The 19,777-nt window shown below is 41.4% G+C and overlaps 1 protein-coding gene across 1 annotated transcript in view; it reads left to right on the top strand.

Moving 5' to 3' along the window:
- Positions 1 to 18,891, top strand: part of LOC105100345 (usherin) — a 370,866-nt gene extending 351,975 nt beyond the window's left edge. The window contains exons 42-44 of the mRNA XM_064477011.1: positions 15,414 to 15,623; positions 17,469 to 17,707; positions 18,674 to 18,891. Coding sequence (XP_064333081.1) covers positions 15,414 to 15,623; positions 17,469 to 17,707; positions 18,674 to 18,890 — 666 coding nt within the window. The 3' untranslated portion in view covers position 18,891. The remainder of the gene's footprint in view (positions 1 to 15,413; positions 15,624 to 17,468; positions 17,708 to 18,673) is intronic.
- The last annotated feature ends 886 nt before the right edge of the window (positions 18,892 to 19,777 follow it).

Genomic DNA, 19,777 nt, shown 5'->3' on the forward strand with positions numbered 1-19,777 from the left:
AGCTGTACTCTCACCAGAAGCTAAGGACAGCCAGGTACCAGGGGACCCACATGTCAGAGGGGAGATGAATTAAGGACGTCAGGCTCCACTGTCTCTTTTGTAACTGTTATTATTGTCTTCATCTTCCATACTCACTGTATTCAAACGAAATTATTTAATTTGATTTTCATAACAAACTGGTCTCAAAATTGCATTTAGTAGCTAATCCTATGTTGTTACAGCATAAGGATAGAGAGAGAGAAAAAATCTAGCCTATCAGCCCCAAAATCCAGTCCTTACAGGAATTATTTTCAAAAATATAGATTAAATGCCAAAATAAATAAACTAAAATATTGGATTTATTTAGCCTGTGTAAATGCTGAGTCTTTATGGATCCCGAGTTATCTTACAGAAGTCATTTAGGAAGTAATGTACTAAAAAAATTGATTTCCCTTTAACAAAAGAACATTTTGTCTTTGAGATGAATTCAGATTGCTCTCAAACCTGTCTGAGGGCTACTTTATCTTCAAGTTGTTTTTTCAGAAAATACCTTTATTGTCCTAGAGTCATGGGTTCATCCAACATGTCTGTGATTTGACCCGTCCGCAGAGGAGTGTATTTTTGAAGCAATCCATATATTTGTATGGAATGAAAGCAAAGAACTGAGAAACTGCCCAGAAATGTGAACCTATTCATCAGGCAGGTGGTGATGATCTGTGGTTGGGTAGGTGGCTTCCACCTGGTGTGCCTAAGGGGGTCATGTGTCCATCCCCACACCCCTCTACATGGCCAGACATCGTTGTCTTCGTTTCTGGTTTTAAGTCATGGAAGGTAGCTTCCAAAATTTAGTTATGTGGTAGAACAGGACAGCGTTCTCTAGTCTAAATTAATTCATCAACGACCAGCGATAGCACCCGGGGAAAAGGATAGAGCGTGGATAACTTCTGATGGATGGGAGGGTCAAGAAATAGCTGAAATGAGATTCTTACTGAGAGAGGAGGGAACCACTGGCTACAGAAGATCTTAACGCCAAGGACCGGCAAATGTCGCCTACCTCACAACAATTCACACAACCAGCCTGGGAACCAGCAAGTCTGAAGGCAGGAAAAAGCGATGTGATTTTATGAGCACCTTCTAAGTTTTTCAGTAATATCTCAATTTTTAAAAAATGTCATACATTTTATTTGTCAACAATTTCTCGATAAAGCCAAGAAGTTTTCTAGAAAGAGTATCTAGTTATGTTTTATATGAAAATGCTATAGATTGAATCAAGTTAAGTTCCTTTTTCAGAAACTTTTCAGGAACACTCAAAAAGTAGCCATCCTACATGTAGGTACACATTCTGAATCAAAGTGAAGTAAGAACTAGTTGTGCACATTCTATTGGTGTGATTTTTTTTAATTGAAATATAGTTGATTTACAATGTTGTGTTAGCTTCAGGTGTACAGCATAGTGATTCAATTATACATATATATTCTTTTTCATATTCTTTTCCATTATAGGTTATTACAAGCTATTGAATAGAGTTCCCTGTGCTATACAGTAGGACCTTGTTTGTTTATTTTGTATATAGTTTGTATCTGTTAATCCCACCACTTTCCCTTTTGGTAGCCATAAGTTTGTTTCTATGTCTGTGAGTCTGTTTCTGTTTTGTAAGTAAGTTCATTTGTGCCATTTTTTTAGATCCCACATATAAGTGATATCATACAATATTCATCTTTCTCTGTCTGATTTACTTATAATGATAATCTTTAGACACATCCATGCTGCTGCAAATGGCATTATTTTGCTCTTTTTTGCCACAGTTTCTTTATCCAGTCATTTGTCGATAGGCATTTAGGTTGCTTCCACATCTTGGCTATTGTAAATCGTGCTACTGTGAACACTGGGGTGCATGTATCTTTTTGAATTAGATTTTCTTCAGATATATGCCCAGAAGTGGGATTGCTGGATCATATGGCATCTCTACTTTTAGTTCTTTAAGGAACCTCCATACCATTTTCCATAGTGGCTGCACAAAATTATATTCCCAACAGTGTAAGAGGGTTCCCTTTTCTCCACACCGTCTCCAGCATTTAGTGTTTATGGACTTTTTAACACCATTCTGACTGGTGTGACGTGCTACCTCACTGTAGTTTTGTTGTGCATTCCTCTGATAACTAGTGATACTGAGCATCTTTTCATGTGCCTACTGGCCGTCTCTATGTCTTCATTGGAGAAATGTCTGTTTAGCTTCTTCCACCCATTTTTGGATTGAGTTGTTTGTTTTTTTCTTATTGAGTTGTATAAGCTCTTTGAGTAATAGCTCGATATTGAACGCCCTAATGGTAGTGGCTCCCAGTGTTTATAGTACAAAAAGGATTGCCCAAAGAGTGCTTCAAAGTGCAGATACCAAGGGGTGGGGTGGGGATTCCCCAAAATCTGCATTTTTTTTTTAACAAGCAGCTTAGATGATTCACAACCTACTTTTTTGAGAAATACTGTCCCAGAGGGTGCAGCGTTGTTGCCATGCTACTTAAGCCTGATTTTCAAGCACTGATTTCCTGAATCAGTGGTCCTCAGCCCTGACTGCACATTAGGGTCACCTGGGGAACTTTAACAGCCTTTCCCCATCCCCCTGTAGTTCTGATTCTGGGGTGGGTCCAGGCATCAGTGCATTTCAAGGGGTCCCCAGGTGACTCTAATGCACAGCCAGGGTTGCGAATCACAGTCCTAAACCATCGTAAACTGATTGCCTAAGTAAGTGCAGCCTGCTCCCCACAAGCGCCTAATTTACATGATGATAATTAACGACCAGCCTATCTACCTTGGTCTGTCCATGGCTTTCCTGAATCTGAGTCCTGTTTATGGCTTTGGTATGAAGCTGGAAAGGGGGACAGACTATATTACCTGCTAAGCTCATGTCTCCATCAATCAATTTTTTTTTAACTCTGGAGTGTGAATTTCATTTGATTTTTGCTCTCGTTGTTTAATTCTGTTTCGTTTCTCACTTGGGAGACCTGGATTTTTGGTGGGAAGAGTAACATTCATCATTATTTACAACGGGATTTTTTTTTTCGTAGTTTGATTCATTTCAACAAAACTTCTGGAATTCTGGGATTTTGAAGGATTTGACTCTGAAGGATCAGCTTTAGTAAAAGGAGTAAGATTTGAAATAGAAATCACAGAAACTTGGATTTTTTTTTTTAAACTACTTCACCCAGATGAATGGCCTGGCTTTGCAGAGCGCTGCAGCTCAGGGTCCCATTAACAAACATTTTTCAGTGAATTTCAGATACAATTTAGTTTACCCAGAGCTGATTTTCAAACAACTCTATAAATGTGTGATTCATCCATAAATGAGATGCATCTTTACTAAATGAAATTCTTTCAATGCACAGAGCTTTTCCCTTTTCTTTTTCTTTTTTTTTTTTTTTGGTGGTGGTGGGGAACATTTTAAATATGAACTTTATTTTAAATTTAAAGAAACACTGAAAATAAACACTTTTTACAAATTCTATCAAACAGTTAAAACATAATCTAGGAATGATAAGCATTAATTCTTAATTCAAAATAATGACATTCATAGATTGAAACTTCCTCTGTGCTTTGGTTTCCTTATCTTTAAAATGTGGATGGGAGCACCACCCAACTCCTGGGCTTGCTTTGGGATAAAATGTGTTGATACGCGAATGTGCTTAGGACAGTGCCTCATACATAGAAACTATTCAACCATTATAATAATAGCAGCTATCATTATTATTGCCTTCCCACCTCGGAGCTGAAAGAGAACTTCTCTTTGTATTCATAAGTCAACCAAGGACAGGTCTCTTCCCGACATCCTACAGCTGTGTATCTTCCTGTGACCAAGAGGACAGAGGACCGTGACTGAGTAGGCCTGCTCATAGGACCCCTTCCTACAGTCAGGGGTTCAGGGGTATGTGGGGAACACTTTTACCCAGAACCAAGAGCTGCCCCGGCACACGGCACACACCAGCCATGCTGCTGTGAAATAGATCATTTCCCATTAGATGCTCACAACCATTCTGTTTTCCAGGTGAAGAAACTGAGTGAAAAAAATCACACAGTTTTGGGCAAGTTACTTAATTTCCTATAGCCTCACTTTCTCATTAAAAAAAAAAGGGGGGGTATATTATGAGAACTGAGAAATGTTATGTGTCTAGCAGGATGCCCGCTACATGGTAGGGCCACCTCCCCACTCTACCCTCAGCCCCCTACTCAATAAAAGAAGGGAAAAAAGCCAAGTTAAGAAAAGTCTTTTTTAAAAAATTTAAAAAGAGAAAGAAAATCCTTAAGTCTCTGACAGTGAATCATTAATAAAATGCTAGAGTGTAAAAATCTCCAGCCAGGAGCACAGCTGGCTCTGAGGGGTGATGCCCTTTCCACGAGGCACCTCGGCCTCCCTCGTCCTCGCTGCTTCTCTCCCAGGAGGACTTGCCCGCATTCCCACGGCTAAGCTTCTTTCCAACTGTCGTAGTCTGATTCTGCAATTCTGTGACTGGCTATTTGCTTCAAATTGCTTGTTTTCTGTTCCTTTCACCCTTAACTCCTCCCTTCCCTACGCGTTTTTATACATCACATTTAAAGAAAATTTATTGAGCATGTTTTCTGTTTGGCTTTGGACTTGGCATTTAATTAGATGTTAATCCCACGAATGTATGTCTGACCAGCATTGAGGCTTTTGTTTGGTTCATTTCTCCCACGAGATCCCAGCCACTCCACCCTCAACTCCCGCAGCTCAAGGTTTTAAATGATTTATTGATACTGGCTGACTCAGCAGTGTGTTTATTCTAAAATTTTAGAGCCTGAGCACTGCAACTTAGCCTGACGGCCATCAGGACATTTCAGTGAATGGAAATCTGAATTCTGCCACTGGGCCAGGGACCATGTCCGGTTTTGCCATCAGGTCTTTTGTGCCAAGAGGAGATCGTTTCTGCCTGTGAGTGTGTGGGCACACTTGGCAGCAGGCCCTAATTCACACCGGTGCAAGTCCCTGTTCTTTCCTGTCTCTCGCGGCAGCTCCTAGGCCCCCATTCCTAAATCCCCATCTCTACGTTACAATCACTGCGCCGCCTGTGGGATGGATGGCTTCTCCCCCTCAAGGGGAAGAGGATGCTAAAACCATTCACTGAAGCACATGTTGATCCCCCCGTCTCTGTGTTAGAGGCTTGTTTGCTGGACGTAAAACATTCAGTGCAACCAAATTTTCTCCAACTGAATGTAAATAATGTATAATTTCCAACCCATTCTCCTGGCTCTTCACAACAATTCCTGTTCAGCAAGGTAGCTATAAAAGTGAATGCTTCCCAAAGTCACCTGGGCCTTAGGTCCTACCAGAACATCCAGGAAAAGGAGAGACATGTTTTACTTATTTCCCTTGACCCTTTAAGTTGAGGATTTAATAACTTGTCATTATTATGCACCCACCAGGTTCAAAGTGTAAACCCAATTGCTAGGATTGGAGCAGGAGGCTAAAAACCACAGACTCTCCCCCTCAGGGGCTTGAAGTGTAGTTGATAAGACAAAGAAACAGCCCCATGGACAATGTATTCATAAAAATGCATGGAAGGTAGCATCAGCTGTGAAGGGACAGACCTGAATGATCCAAATGATGGTGCAGCAGACCCGGGAGAAGCAGAGACCTCGTCCTCACCTTCAGGGACAGCGCCGTCTCGGAGCCAGACTCCCCTGGACGCTCATTCCACTCCCTGGCCTGATGGTCTTGAGGAGCACGGGGTGTTCCTTGATATGAGAGACATGAGGAGGCACTATTTCTCCATTTCTTCAGTCTCACAAAAAATGCCCTTCTAAATCTGCATTCTCTGATGCCCCTCCCAGCCTACACACTGTTATTGGTGCCTTGTAAGGGTTCAAAATGTTCTCCCCTCCCTCAGTCAGGATCTCAGCAGGAAGCAGCATGCTCTAAAGGGCATTTAAAGGGAATTTAATGAAAAGGTTATTTACAGAGGTGTGGACGGGATGAAGGGAGTCAGCAGGATGTTGAGGCATCCAGGGACAGCCGTAGCCAGAAGCTATTTCCCTCTAGGCCTAAAGGGACAAGGGGAAGAGGAAGCTCCTGGAACCCAGCAAACGCTGTAGCCAGTGGGGAGGGGCTGCCCTATAGAAGCCGTGCCCATAGAGAAGGAGCACAGCCTTGCCAAACTGGGATGCCACAGAGAGAGCGAAGGAGAAAGCTGAAACTCTCTTCCTCTTTTGTAAAGCAGTCTGCAGAGCCAGCTTTTGGTGGGTGCAGAGCAGAGGTGGGCAGAGAACAGATTTGGGAACAGACGGAGAATGCCCAGCACATGCCCTGTACCCCAGACTGGCACTGCTTCTTGCCCAAGTTGTGACAGCACCTTCCCCAGCAGAATTCTTTCTGAGCTAGGGGATCACCTGGCAAGCTTCGGCTGGCCACTCTACGATTATTGACAAAACATTAAGTAAATCTGAAGGTTTTAGGGGGATTGCTTGGACTAATGGTTTGTTTCCATTAAATTCTAAATAAATGTCTTGGCCTATAGGAAGCAATCAAATCTACAGGTGGAAACAAAAACGTTAACATATTGAGGTAAATCAGATGCCTTCAATTGAAATCTTTAAGAAGATGGTCGAGGTTTTCTCTTGTAAATTGATTTATCTATCTGATCATGACTAAGATGCCTGTAAGTGTCTAGGAGATTGTACAGTTCTCTCCCAAAGGCATATTTGCAATGGAAACTGGAAATGGATTTCTTTTCTTTGAAGAATCCATTGAATTGCTCCACTGTTTCCTTTTCTCATAGTTTGGGGTGCTTTTGAGAAATTTTAGTTAATAATAAGGTATGTAGAGGATGCCATCCAGTCAACAAATTTTGATGTAGAAGTAATATTTTGGAAAAGCCAGGCTTTATTTATTCTAACTCTGAGTTCTAGAGTGGAGAAGTACCTGGAGACAGAGACACAGAGAGCTGTGGGCAAACCTCAGGATGCTGTGAGGGTTTTCAAATCTGTTGTTGATTTATCACAGCTAAATGGACCCAGAAGTGAGTTATAGAATTGCTGTTTAGTCTCTCTTTCTCTCCCAAGCAGTCAAGTCACTCTCTCCTGACTTTCCACACAAATAACATAATAATAACCATCATTCTTTATTTAATGCTTGCTGTGTGCTAAGGACTGTGTTAAAAACTTCGCATGCTTTAACTCATAATAATCATTTGAGATAAGGATTATTATGAACAATAACACTTAGGAATCCGAGGCACTGCGAGACTGGTTAACATACCCAAGAATACAGCTGGTGAGCAGAAGAACTCAAATTTGAACCTTGAAATTCAGGTTCCAAAGACTGTGTTCTTAAATTCACCCTCTGGTGGCTCCAAACTGCATTTGTGTACAACTCTGGGGCTTTCAAAATTTTAATAAAATATTTATAAATGTACTTATCCACCACCCCATCCCTCAAAATTTATAGCAATTTTATTGCACATAAATCTCAGAATAGCCTTGCAAGGTAGATAATTATTTCTTCTGTATCATCAGAAAACTAAATGATAGAGCAAGTTACCTAGTCAGAAAATGGCAAGAGTTAGAACTCAGGTCCAGATGTTCTGCCCCAAATCCAGTCCCCCCGCAATAGGAGCATGAACTCCTGACCCTGCCAAGATAAACTGACTTAGGTTGTAATCTGGGCTACGTGGTTTATTGGCCCTGTATCCTTGGCCAGTAATTTACTCTCTAAGCCTCAGTTTCCTCACCTATAAAATTGGAATGAAAAGACCCACCTTATAGGGTTGCTGTGAACTTTAAGTAAGTTAATTTAAAAGCCGGGAGACGGTCTTGTATGTGTAAAATTAAAATTTAAGATAGAAATATATAGAAATTATTCAATATCTAGTTATCCTTGTATAATGTAAATAAAGTCCCTCCCTTAATGGGAAACAGCCCACCACCACCCCGACTCCTCTTGGCCTTCCATAAAATGCAGGCTTCTTTCTGGTTCCATGAGGTCTTTCCTGGTCTGACTTTTGTCCACCTCTGTCCTCATCTCATCACTCTCTGAACTTTACTCTCCAAGTTCAGCCGCACCAGCCTTTTTGAAAATCCAAGAATCCAGCCTCAGGGCCTTTGCACTTGCTTTTTCTTTGCCCAGAATGTTCTTCCCCAGATCTTTGTCTGGTGTCCTTCTTCTTGCCATTAATATCCCAGCTTGATTATTACCTCCTGAGAATGCATCCTGAACAGTTCACCCATTCTCTGCTACATCATTCTGTGTTGTATAGTGTATGCACTGCTTAAGTTGTTTCCTTTCCAGCACAGATCATTACCTTTTTGTTCTGTGTTCACTGACTGCCTCTCCCTACTAGGGTGTTAACTCCAGTCTTGTTGACTGTTGTATCCCCGCTCGTAGAGTAGTGTCTGGCACACAGAGGGGCTCCATCGGAGTCTGTCAAATTAATGGATGATAAATAATAATCTGACCTGGTTAGCTATGCTATCATTTCTAGAGATGTTAGTCATAATTGGTGATTGTGAGCTTAGCTTACTCTAGCAACTAATTGTGGAGAAAGGATATGTTTCCGATGTTATATTTGTAGGGTGTAGTTATTATTTTAGTTAACATAATGGAATTCAAGTGTGTTTACACATGTTTAGAGTGGTATGGAAAGTATTTGAATAGTATTTGCCTCTGCATAACATGTACTATTGTTTTAAGTGTGGTAAGTGGCAGCCGGTACAAGTGCCGTGATGACTGTGGTCATTTCCATCACTTCACTTTGGGGCTATTCTCTGCAGAAACAGCCTTTCCATGCAGGGTTCCACAAACTCCCTGGGCAAGTATGTGATCAATTTCAAATTTTCATTATCATTGTGAACATCAAATGGAAGCTAATCTCAGTATTTCCCAGTGATCCTGAAGCCAGTTTTCCCTTCCTCGTATTTCAGAAGAGAGCCATTCATGTTTATCGAGCGCCTCTGAAGGGCGAGGCTGGGTGCTAAGCAGGAGTGACGGAAGGCACCCTTTCTGGCAAGGAGAATGTCTTGTAATCTCTTTACTAGCTTCACAGCTCTGAATTTCCAAAGTGCCAGTAGAAAGGAAGACAATGTTCTGCTGTTCCCTTCTTCCCCTGGGTCCCAGAATTCAATTAAAATCATGTTTCATCTTGCCTGATCCAAAGCGTTTTAGATTAAAGGAGCCTGGTATGCAAGGACCGTATCTGTAAAAGCGTAACTAGAATGGACCCTGCAAAGCACCATACAAACAGAGATGCTGAAGAAAGTCCATTTGATGATGAAAGAAAGTCAGATAGGTAGATAGTTAGACCGCTACACAGAGCTTTTCTGCAAATTATTCCTTTACGACTGCAGCCTGCAGGACTGTTCACGAAATTAAAAAAAAATAAAATTTGTTATCACATCATTTGAGATTTATTGCCTCCTCTTTTTAGCCGTGAGTCTCTCCTAACCACAGTTCTGGCGAAGCCCATTTTGCCATGTTGCTCTTTGAACATATTCAAAACCCACGAGAAGCTACCCTTTTAAAGAAGCTTTAGCCCAAGAGCCACGGGAAAATAGACTCCAAGGTTGTGGATGAATTGATATGATTTCCTTGATTGTATCTTTTTATTTATGAGGCATAATTTATGAGCGCTGGGGAGCAAACTGCAATGAGTGATGACTCCCTACAGCCAAAGTCATAAATCAGGAGCCGTGAAAGAAGAGGTGATTTTGATCGAATCTATTGAATTAGCTGTTGGCCTTAGCCAATACAGGTATCGGAAAGACCTTTTTAATATCTATTTGTCTCTCTCCTGGGAATGTGATAACAATCTCATTACATGCCCCTAGGAAACAAATAATTTAATTGTTTGCCTGTTAACATGCAACCTATTTACTCTTCTTATTAATTACTGGCATGGCTGTTCATGTCAGATTTTTGTCTATTTCTGATGTGAATTGTCATGAAAATATATTCACATTCCCTGGTTTTTTATAAACAATGATGTTGCCTCCCTAGCACTGCTGGATATAAAACAATATTGTTGAAATATTTTTGTTTTATCAAAAACTGTCATTATTCCACCAGAAGGATGTTATAGCAAGTCACAGAAGTTACAGAAAACTGAAAAAAAACCCTCCCCATGTCAGTCCTCTGAGAATAACAGTTATACTACAATTTATAATAAACAGCCTGGGGAAAAAAAAAAGAGCAAAATCTCAAATCACTCCAAGGACAAGGACAGCCACCATCACTTACACTAGGAGCCAACAGATTAGAGCGTTTTTGTGAAAGATCGCTGGCTAAGTTTGGTTATGCCTGTGGTTCTTTTCTGTATGGAAAATGATTGCAAATACAGGACCAAGCAGACATCAGCTGGATGCTGACAGTACAGAAGGCATCACCAGGTATGTTCTCCTGGTCTTATCGAGACGTGGCATTTCCTCGGCCAAAAGAATCATAAAATATTTTTACAAGTAAGGAGATTTTTTATGATATGATAAAGGAAAAACACATCAGTAAACCTAAAAATTTACAGCAAAAGTTTCTCTTTGCACTAAGACTGCACTTGGAAAACATCAGTCCTAGGAAATGCTGTTTCAGAAACTTACGAGCCACTGAGTGAGACAAAGCATTAAAATGAAAACTACTTTATAGTTAGTTAAGTGTGGAAATTGCAGTAAAGAATAAGTAGCTCTGGGAGGGGGGCAGGTAGAGGTCTGTGGTAGAATGTGTGCTTAGCATGCACAAGGTCCTGGGTTCAGTTCCCAGGACCTCCACTGACAAAAAAAGAAACAGAAAAAGAATAACTAGTCCAGTAAGGTAAGCACCCAGTGGGCCGCCACTCTATGTGGAGAATATCTGACACATCTCCCCTTTTCCCATCCTCAGCCGAGTCATGGTTCCTTCTCATTCTCTTTTACAAAACTTATTACAAATGCTTCTGTTCGTGAATCCTTGCTTTCCTTTGGGAATAAAATTAGGAGAAAGTTTGGGTGAGAGGAATGAAGAGCATTTTGAATAATTAATAACATTCATCTGGGCTGCAAGGAAAAAAACAGACCCAACAAGTTCCAGAAATATTGGTGTTTCAAGAAATTTGCACCTGGAATGAAAACGAGGCAGCAAGAGGTGGTTCTTCCAAGGCCAGTGCACTCTGGTTTTGTTTGGAACCGTGGCCACGGTGATGAACTCGGTGATGACTATTGCAGCTGTAACATACTCAAACAGATACGTGCTTTGTGCTTATTTGAATGACTGAAGGCAATGACAAAAGTCATGCAAAGTGCAACCCTAAAGAGACATCACGTGAGTAGAACTTAAAAAAAATGTCTGGTGCCTAGATTTCTGTACCTGGTTCTGTAGCGAATAACAAGACTGGGCAGAAGAATCACTTGGAAATGTGTTTAAAAGGCAGGTTCCAAGATCTTTTCACCAGACACTCTGTTCTGGGAACCCAAAATGATTTTGATGATCGTAGCCAAGACACACATTTTGACAAAGACCCCTCTGAAGGAGGACTTCTAAGAGGCAGTTAGAAAGGACACAGGACAAACAATTGAACCCATTGTTTCCACAGCAATGAGATTTGGACAGCTTGGTCACAGATGTTGACATTTCTTGTAATTAAAACTTTTTAAAGCAAAATACAGTGATTAGTCCAGGGGGCTGGGGAGGTAGGCAGAGGGTAAATAAAAGAATAATTTTATTTTTTAATGGACAACAGCATAAAGATTGTAATAGTCACTAGTTAGATAACAAAAATTACATTGAAAATAAATTGAAACATATTAATTTATTTTTCACTACTCAATTATAGAATTTGTGGTTAGATCATTTTAGTTATTTTTAATTTATTCAAATAGTTAATCTGTGTTTTCTGTGACATCTTCTTACATTGTACCTCCTTTCATGGTTTCAACCGAAACTTTAGAGAGGAGAGCACTCCAATTCGGCTAGTCCTAGTATGATCTCATTTTTAACAGCTCTGCACTGCGAAGTTCCTAACACTTATAGTTATAATGTGTGTGTGTGTCTGTCTGTACACACACATGTACAAGTGTTCATTAAATCCAAATAATAAGTTACTTCAGTGGAAATTTTAATCACCTTTAATTTTTTTTATTATAAAAGAATAAATATGTTCAGTTCAACTGGATACTGTGGGCATGAGGATATTCTGAATGAACAAAAGATGAAAAGTATCCTTACTCTTTTTTCTCTTGGCCACAGAATTCATAAGCTGTACTTTTGTTCCCGACTCTTAAAATGTCCCTTCTTTTCTGTGAGTAGCTCACACACTGTTGACATAGTCAATAGTCATGTGAAGGACTCTTGGGTTACAAACCAGTTGCATTGGCTTATCAGTTAGGTAACAGGTAGGTGGTAGAAGATAGACAGATAGAACACGTAGAGATACACTAAGTGGGCCACCCTGTGTCTCTTCTCAAGATATTTCATTTCTCGATTTTTATATGGGTTCATTAAAAATAAAAGATCAGGGCATGTTACTCAGATTTTCCCATGCAAGAGCTCTGCTTTTTCTTTCTCCACCATATAAACCATGGACCCAAGTCTTGGGACCGTGGTTTCTCAGAAGAAATAAATCATAAGCATAATCTGTTAGTATTTTTTATCCTGAACCTCAAACTATACGTCACTTCCTTTCTCTCTTGTTTAGCTGGGCGTAGACAAAAATCCACAAGGACTTTTGGATAAAGGACTTAGAGAATATCATTGGTGGTGTCTTTTTTTTTTACTTGTCTGCTGGTGATTTGGTCTAAGAGCCTGCCTTGTGGTGCGAGTTTTATCAGATCCATAATGCTGTAGGACCACGGCTTTCTCTTCATTGTAACTGCTTTCATTTGCAGAAGAGCTCATGTAAATAGGCTGCTCCTGCTTTGCATAAGCATGTTGATTTATATGAATGCTATTTTGATCTCAAATTGATTGAATACTAAAAAGAAAGGCTCGGGGAAAAAAAGCACTGTATTATGAAGGTCTCCTGTCAAAGACAAAAGACACTAGACCCCACCTACATTCCCGGTTACTGGTGGGGAATTCTGTATTGTCTGGTTTCTAGGAGAGAATATTTCTAAAGAAATACAGCAAGACATTATATTATTGAGACTCAAGTGTTTTAGATTACCATGGATTAAATTGAATTTTGGAAATAGGACTCCACCCAGTAAAAGCTCATGTAATGCAGAAAAGCATGAGGTTCAGTCCTGTCTGCCAACACCAGCATTAAAAAGCCTTGCTATTGCTAGTATTCGGTGCTTAGTAATTAACTGGCAACTTGCTAATTTTTATTTTATCACACCTAGTTGCACTTTCCTCCTTGTTTTCTTCTCCATCCATTGTGGCCCCCACTAAAATTCTATGTGCCCTTAAATCACCAAAGCCCTACTCATGGCAAAGCATTTGATACCAATTTGTGTACCTTATTTTGTATCCCTTTCTCAAGAATATCTCCTTTTCAGACTTTGCCATCACTGTGTGATCAAAAATGTCCCCCTACTCCCCCTGAAAAGATACTTGCAGTAAAAGAGGTCAGTGTGGAGCAGACTGAGGGGTCCAGGACTCTTTCACATCAGCCCTGAAACCTGGCCTCTTCACCAGCCACCCCCTGCAGCTCCCCGTACCCTGTTGCAAGACTGGCCTTGGCCATTTCGGAAGAGATGCTAAGAGCAGCCGCAGTTCTGCTCTGCCCTGGACCCTGGTTTCCAGGGAGCCTGGCTCTCCCATTGTTAAGACAGTTTCTTGCTCCTTGCCTCCCTGTGCCTATCAAAGTAAACCTCCATCACTTGAGACGACCTGGCCATGTCTATTTACTCTCACAAGCTAAGAGACTTTACCTGATCCAGAACTGCAGGTAATTGTCTACACACGAGTCACTTAATATTCATGATCCTGAGTCTCTTATTTTTTATCCGTATGGATGACACAAAAATCAAAAGCACAGTTTACTGGAAAGAGCGATGGAAGTGTTCACTGGTGAGCAGAATTCTAGTTTCAGCTTTTGTGACTCCTGTCACCTTGGACAAGAGAGTGACATTTCAGAGCTTCGACTTCCTCATCTGTAAGAGGGGCTGATAATACCTTCTTCAGCCACCCCACAAGGTGGTGATGTGAGGACTAAGTCAGCTAACATGTGTTAAAGTGCTTTGTAAAGTACAGAATTTATACAAATGTGAGTGACTATTATGCAAACGATGAGAGAAATGTATCAGAGCTCTAAAAAGAGCAGTTCCTGCTATGTAAGTAGGTTAGTTACTTCTTTTTAGAATGAGGCATGTATGTCAATTATTTCTCAGTAAAACTGAAAAAAGAAAAAGGGTGGGGGATGCTTCTGGCAATCCTATCAGCAAGAGGCTGGAGGTTGGCATTTGACAGCAATCCAAGAGCAATTCAACATCAGAAATTTTACTTTTACAAAGAAATCTACCCCAAAAGAAGTATGGAAACACTGATAGGAGTTGGTCTAACTACTGAAAATCTCTGTAATATTTATTTATAAAAATGAATATATTAATATTTATATATAAGTATTGTATATACTATATATTGTGTATATTATAATATTTGTATATATATATATACACACACACACAAAGACACTAAGTGAGGAGAAAATTTCCTGAAGTTAGATTCACACAGCACGAAAGCTTACTAAGGAGGACTCCCACTCCTAAACATGCAGACAGTCTGCTTGGATTGCCATTTAGATCTATCATCCTGATTGATCACTGTGTAGCTGGCTGTTATTGGGTCTAATTTAACCCTACACACTCACACATCCATCTCCTCTGTCTATTGTACCTGACACCCTACAAATTACTTACTCATGCAAATGATGACCTAAGGCAACCTTTTAGGATATTCGTGTTTAATTATACAAATGGTCTTTGATAAATAAGATTATACATCCTTCCATATGTTTATTCCCTCCTTAATGAAAGGAAGATTTAATTTTCATGCAGATTTGATGGGGACGGGGTTTAAGAATTGCTGAGTTTTATGGAGTCTGCAGATCCATGCAGTATGCAGAAGTTGACAGAATCGCTCGGTGCCCAGCACAGAGACGAGCAGTTTCCAATTAGGCTTTAATCAGCCCAGCCCGTCGCAAAACTGGGGCTCCAGTCAGCCTCCTCAGTGGTCCGGTGGTCAAAGGCAAGGAAGAGGGAGGACCTGCCCTCCTTTGTGATTACAAAGTTGCAAGACCAGGAGGGAGGGTACAGCTCAATGGTAGAGCGTGTGCTTAGCATGCACGAGGTCCTGGGTTCAATCCCCAGCACCTCTGTTAAAAATAAATAAACAATTAAACCTAATTACCTGCCCCCACCAAAGGAAAACAAAGTTGTAAGACCAGCTTGTGCTTGGCGGCTCTGAGTTGGCAACTTGTTTGCAGCCTGAGGTTATCTTGCTTTTGACTGGTCTCATTGATTTCTCTTTGGAGGTCTGGGCTGTGAATTCAGCAGGAAAAGCCCCCAGCCGCTGGACGCGGTGTAGAACCGGGCCTGCCCCGCCAGAAGGTCTCGGGGCCCCCAAGTTCCATGCCGTCTCTCCCACCCACGCAGTGGCCGACATCAGTGCCCCCCGGAAGCCCAACGGGATCGTCAGTCTCTACAGACTGTTCTCCAGCGACACCAGCGGGGCCCAGACAGTGGTGAGTAGCAGTACTTTGACCGGTTTATTTTTTAAAAAATAATACTATACCTTGATGCCCTTGCTCTTTCTTCCCCTCGCTCCTTCTTTCTTCTCCATCTGTTCTCAATTGCCCTGTGGTGCCCTGAGAAGCACAAAGATCCTTCTGTGAAAAAATAGCATTGGGAAACATCCAGAAGGTACGTCAATGCTCAGGGAAGGAAGGGCTAAAGGCGTGATTAAAGACTCTGCAAATCACGTAAGAAACCTAAGACTTTAGAGATCATCAAATTAGGTGAGTTAATTTAATTAGAAAACACATGTCAAGCACTTGACATAGTCATGGCTTATACTAAGGAGCCAACAAATAGTCTTCGGTGGTGGCGTAAGTGCTAACATGAAAAAGGAAAAGAGCACAGGAAGGCTACCCTCGGAGTCCCCATTTTGGCATGAGCAACTCTCTAGTAATACACTGAAAACTCAGTGTTTGATGACTTCGAGAAAGTTCCAGCTCTTTGGAAGAGACAGCAGAACAGCTCACTGTCTGTGTGGTAACACACTTGGGGCACATGGAGGAGGCAAAATGGACTGTGGGGGAATATCGTCTTTCGATTTTGGACAAGCCACTGGGTGGAAGGACACTCATAATCAGCCAGACCAGTTCCTGCGTAATTTAAATGAAGAGACGACGAACCAGTGGGATGAAGTCTCTTTTCTCTGCAGGACACCTTGTGTCACTCTCACGTTTCTCATGAAAAAGTATAGATTATGATACTTTGTTCCCACAAAGCTCATAGAGAAACTTCGCAGATCCCAGTATTACGTTATAAATTATTTAGACCAATTTAGGGAGCAGTTTTGGCAAGTGTGGAGAAATCCTCTGAGGCCAGCGAGCCAGGTATTGAAATATAATTTCAAAAGATAGCTCACATGCAAGGAAGTCTTGTGTTGAATGTTAAAGAAATATTAGCATATTTTCTACAAGGCTTTGTAGTCAATAAATATAGATGATGTAAATACAATCAACCCTTGATTATCCACACTTATAAAATGGTAATATTAATAAACTAAAATAATTTATATTTGGAGTGCACTGTACGCATTTTTTTAAACAGCAGGTAACTCTTCTTAATTATACATCGCTTATGTCAATGTGAAAATTAGTTTCCCAGTTTCTGAGCTCTTCTGTTTCCAAGAGCACTTAATGAAACCCCAATAAGTTAAAAAAAAATTTGCTCCAAATCAAAAAGTTTATAATACAACAAAGGTAATTGAAGAAAAATACTATATTTCATGCAAATCAATAACCTTGGATGGAGACATGAACTTTCAAACTCTCAAATATATATAAATATATAAAGCATATATTTCAAGTTCTTAAATACTCAACTCTAAGATTTGGGAAGATTAGAGGGGATTTTTGACCCCAAAATTAGATGCCAGTAACAATGGGAGAATAAGGACCTCAGTGAGTGTTGACTTAGAAATGTAACTTACAGGTAGATTTTGTTTTCCGAAAAGGGCATCCTTCTGAGGGTCACGGAATTTGGTCAATATTTTGTGAGTTTTGCACCATTTTCTAATGTCTTTCTATGGTAATGGACAATGTTGTGCCTTGTGACTTCTCTCGTGTTACTCCAAACTTCTGTCTAACTTTTATTTCATTGCCTTTTTTGCACGTTGAAGCCATGCCTCTCCAGCTGGCTGGGTCACTCCTGAGGGGAAGTGTTGTGCTAGAGGCCGCAGTGCAGCTCCCAGAGTGACCAGGGTGGGACCCTATTCACAGAAGGTGTGATCCTTGGTAGAAGTGAATCAGCTGCTGTGGTTTGTGACACGGCTGCATCCCGTCTCCTCTCTCCTCCTGCAGCTGTCTGAAGGCACGGCCGCCCAGCAGACTCTTCACGGCCTGCAGCCCTTCACGACGTACTCCATCGGGGTGGAGGCCTGCACCTGCTTCAACTGTTGCAGCAAAGGGCCAACAGCTGAGCTGAGAACGCCTCCGGCTCCGCCTGCAGGACTGTCCTCTCCCCAGATCCAGATGCTGGCCTCGAGAACAGCCTCCTTCCAGTGGAGTCCCCCCCAGTTCCCCAATGGTGTCATTCAAAGGTAGCATGGGGAAGCCAGAAGGACAAATAAACCACAATAAGACATGCAGAGAGACATGCAAATACCCACACTCCCCCAGGGGGTCTTCCGTACTGAACAGCCACCTATAGCAGAACAGACCAAAAAAATTGATCTGAGTGGTAACGTTCCCTGCAAAGTATTTCAATCATAAAATCAACTAATGATAGAAATGTGAACTATCTTTAAATAAGAAAGACGATGCAATGTGCTTCCATTCCCAGAAAGGCTCTGCCCCTCACTGGCATGTTTCATCCTACAGGGCGCAGCTGCCACATAAGGAACTTCAGTGGCTGCTAAGTCAGAATTTCCTTGATCTAATTTAAAATGTCATGATCAGCCCCTGTTTGAAAGAACTAAGACGTTATTTCATTCAAAGTAATCTTAAGGGAAAAACGATATCCTTTATTTTCGACAGAGGAAAACAATTTTATCTCTCCTCTAAAAAGAGAATGATCTGATCGCTACCAGCAAGGATTCCTCAGCGCTGGGCGGACGGCAACACACGTACACACTTGGCGTCGCTCATCACTTCTCTGGTTATGTCCGCTGCCTGTTCCAGTGGCGTTTAAATAAAGTGTTTCTGAGAGCAGTCTCCCGCAGATGGAAATTTTAAAGAGCTGGTAGTTCTGTGAAAACAAGATGTCTTCTCACAGAATATCACCAAGTTTAAAAGAGAGTTAGATGGTGGGGGGTGGGGGGTGAATATAGTTCAGTGGGAGAGTGGGTGCTTACCTTGCACAAGGTCCAGGGTTCGATCCCCAGTGCCTCCACTTAAAAAATAAATAAGTCAATAAATAAATGAACTTAATTACTCCCTCAAGTCCTCAAAAATAAAATAATAAAATAAAATAAAACAGAAGTCATGCTAAAAAAAGAGAGAGAGAGAGAGAACCTTAGACTAACCCCACTACCTGTCTTCTCTTTATCGGTCCACTCTCATCCCAGCTACGAGCTCCAGCTCCACACGGCCTGCCCCCCGGATTCGGCCACCCCCTGCACTCCCAGCCGAGCAGAGACAAAGCACACGGGGCCCGGGCAGAGGGCCAGCGTCGGGGGCCTCCAGCCCTACACCAGCTACCAGCTGAGGCTGGTGGCCCACAACGAGGCGGGCAGCACGGCCTCTGAATGGACCAGCTTCGTGACCCAGAAAGAACGTGAGTAGAAGTGGCGGCCACACAAGCCAAAGGGGTAGAGGACAGCGTGGGGGAGGCCGGTCTGGAAAGGCTGGGGAGACAGTTAACTAAAGGGACAGTGTTTTCTGTTCCATTGACTGCTACTGAGACATCAGTGAGGGTGACCATTGGGAAAAAAAATGCCCATTGGCTCAAAAAATATGGAGATCAAGAGTGAATTTTGGAAAAGCATTCATGTAGCAATGGGATGAAAACCAACATAGAGAAAGTTAATTCATGGGTAAGAGGAAAACAGACAAGCACTTGAGGGGAGTTTTTTTTTTTAAACTGAGGTACAGTCAGTTCACAATGTTGTGTCAGTTTCTGGCGTACAGCACAATGTTTCAGTCATACAGGAACATACATACATTGCCTTTCATATTCTTTTTTACCGTAAGCTACTACGAGATTTTGAATACAGTTCCCTGTGCTATACAGCATGAACCTGTTTATCTATTTTATAAATACCAGTCAGTATCTGCAAATCTGGAACTCCCAGCTTATCCCTTCCCACCCCCTTCCCCTCTGCTAACCATAAGTTTGTTTTCTATGTCTGTGAGAGGACTTTTTAAAGAAGTTTGTCACTCTGTTTCCTCTCAAATGGCACAGCGTGATCGCTAGCATTTCCAGAAGGAACTGGGGTGAGGCACTGTCAGGAAGAGCAAAAGGGCCGCCGCCTGCAGAGAAGGGCAATCAGCGAATTAATTAGGGCCTCCTTACGTGTCCACAGAATAACTTCTTTTCATATTTTATGACGTTTATGTATCTACTGTTTAAAAATCGCAGCTGAAAAAAGGATTGAGAATAAAATAAGTACTTATAATCCGAACCAGCTATGTAAATTGTGGGGTCCACTGGAAAATGAAAATATGGAGCC

The sequence above is a fragment of the Camelus dromedarius genome, chromosome 21, assembly GCF_036321535.1.
Source record: "Camelus dromedarius isolate mCamDro1 chromosome 21, mCamDro1.pat, whole genome shotgun sequence".
In the NCBI taxonomy this organism is placed as follows: domain Eukaryota; kingdom Metazoa; phylum Chordata; class Mammalia; order Artiodactyla; family Camelidae; genus Camelus; species Camelus dromedarius.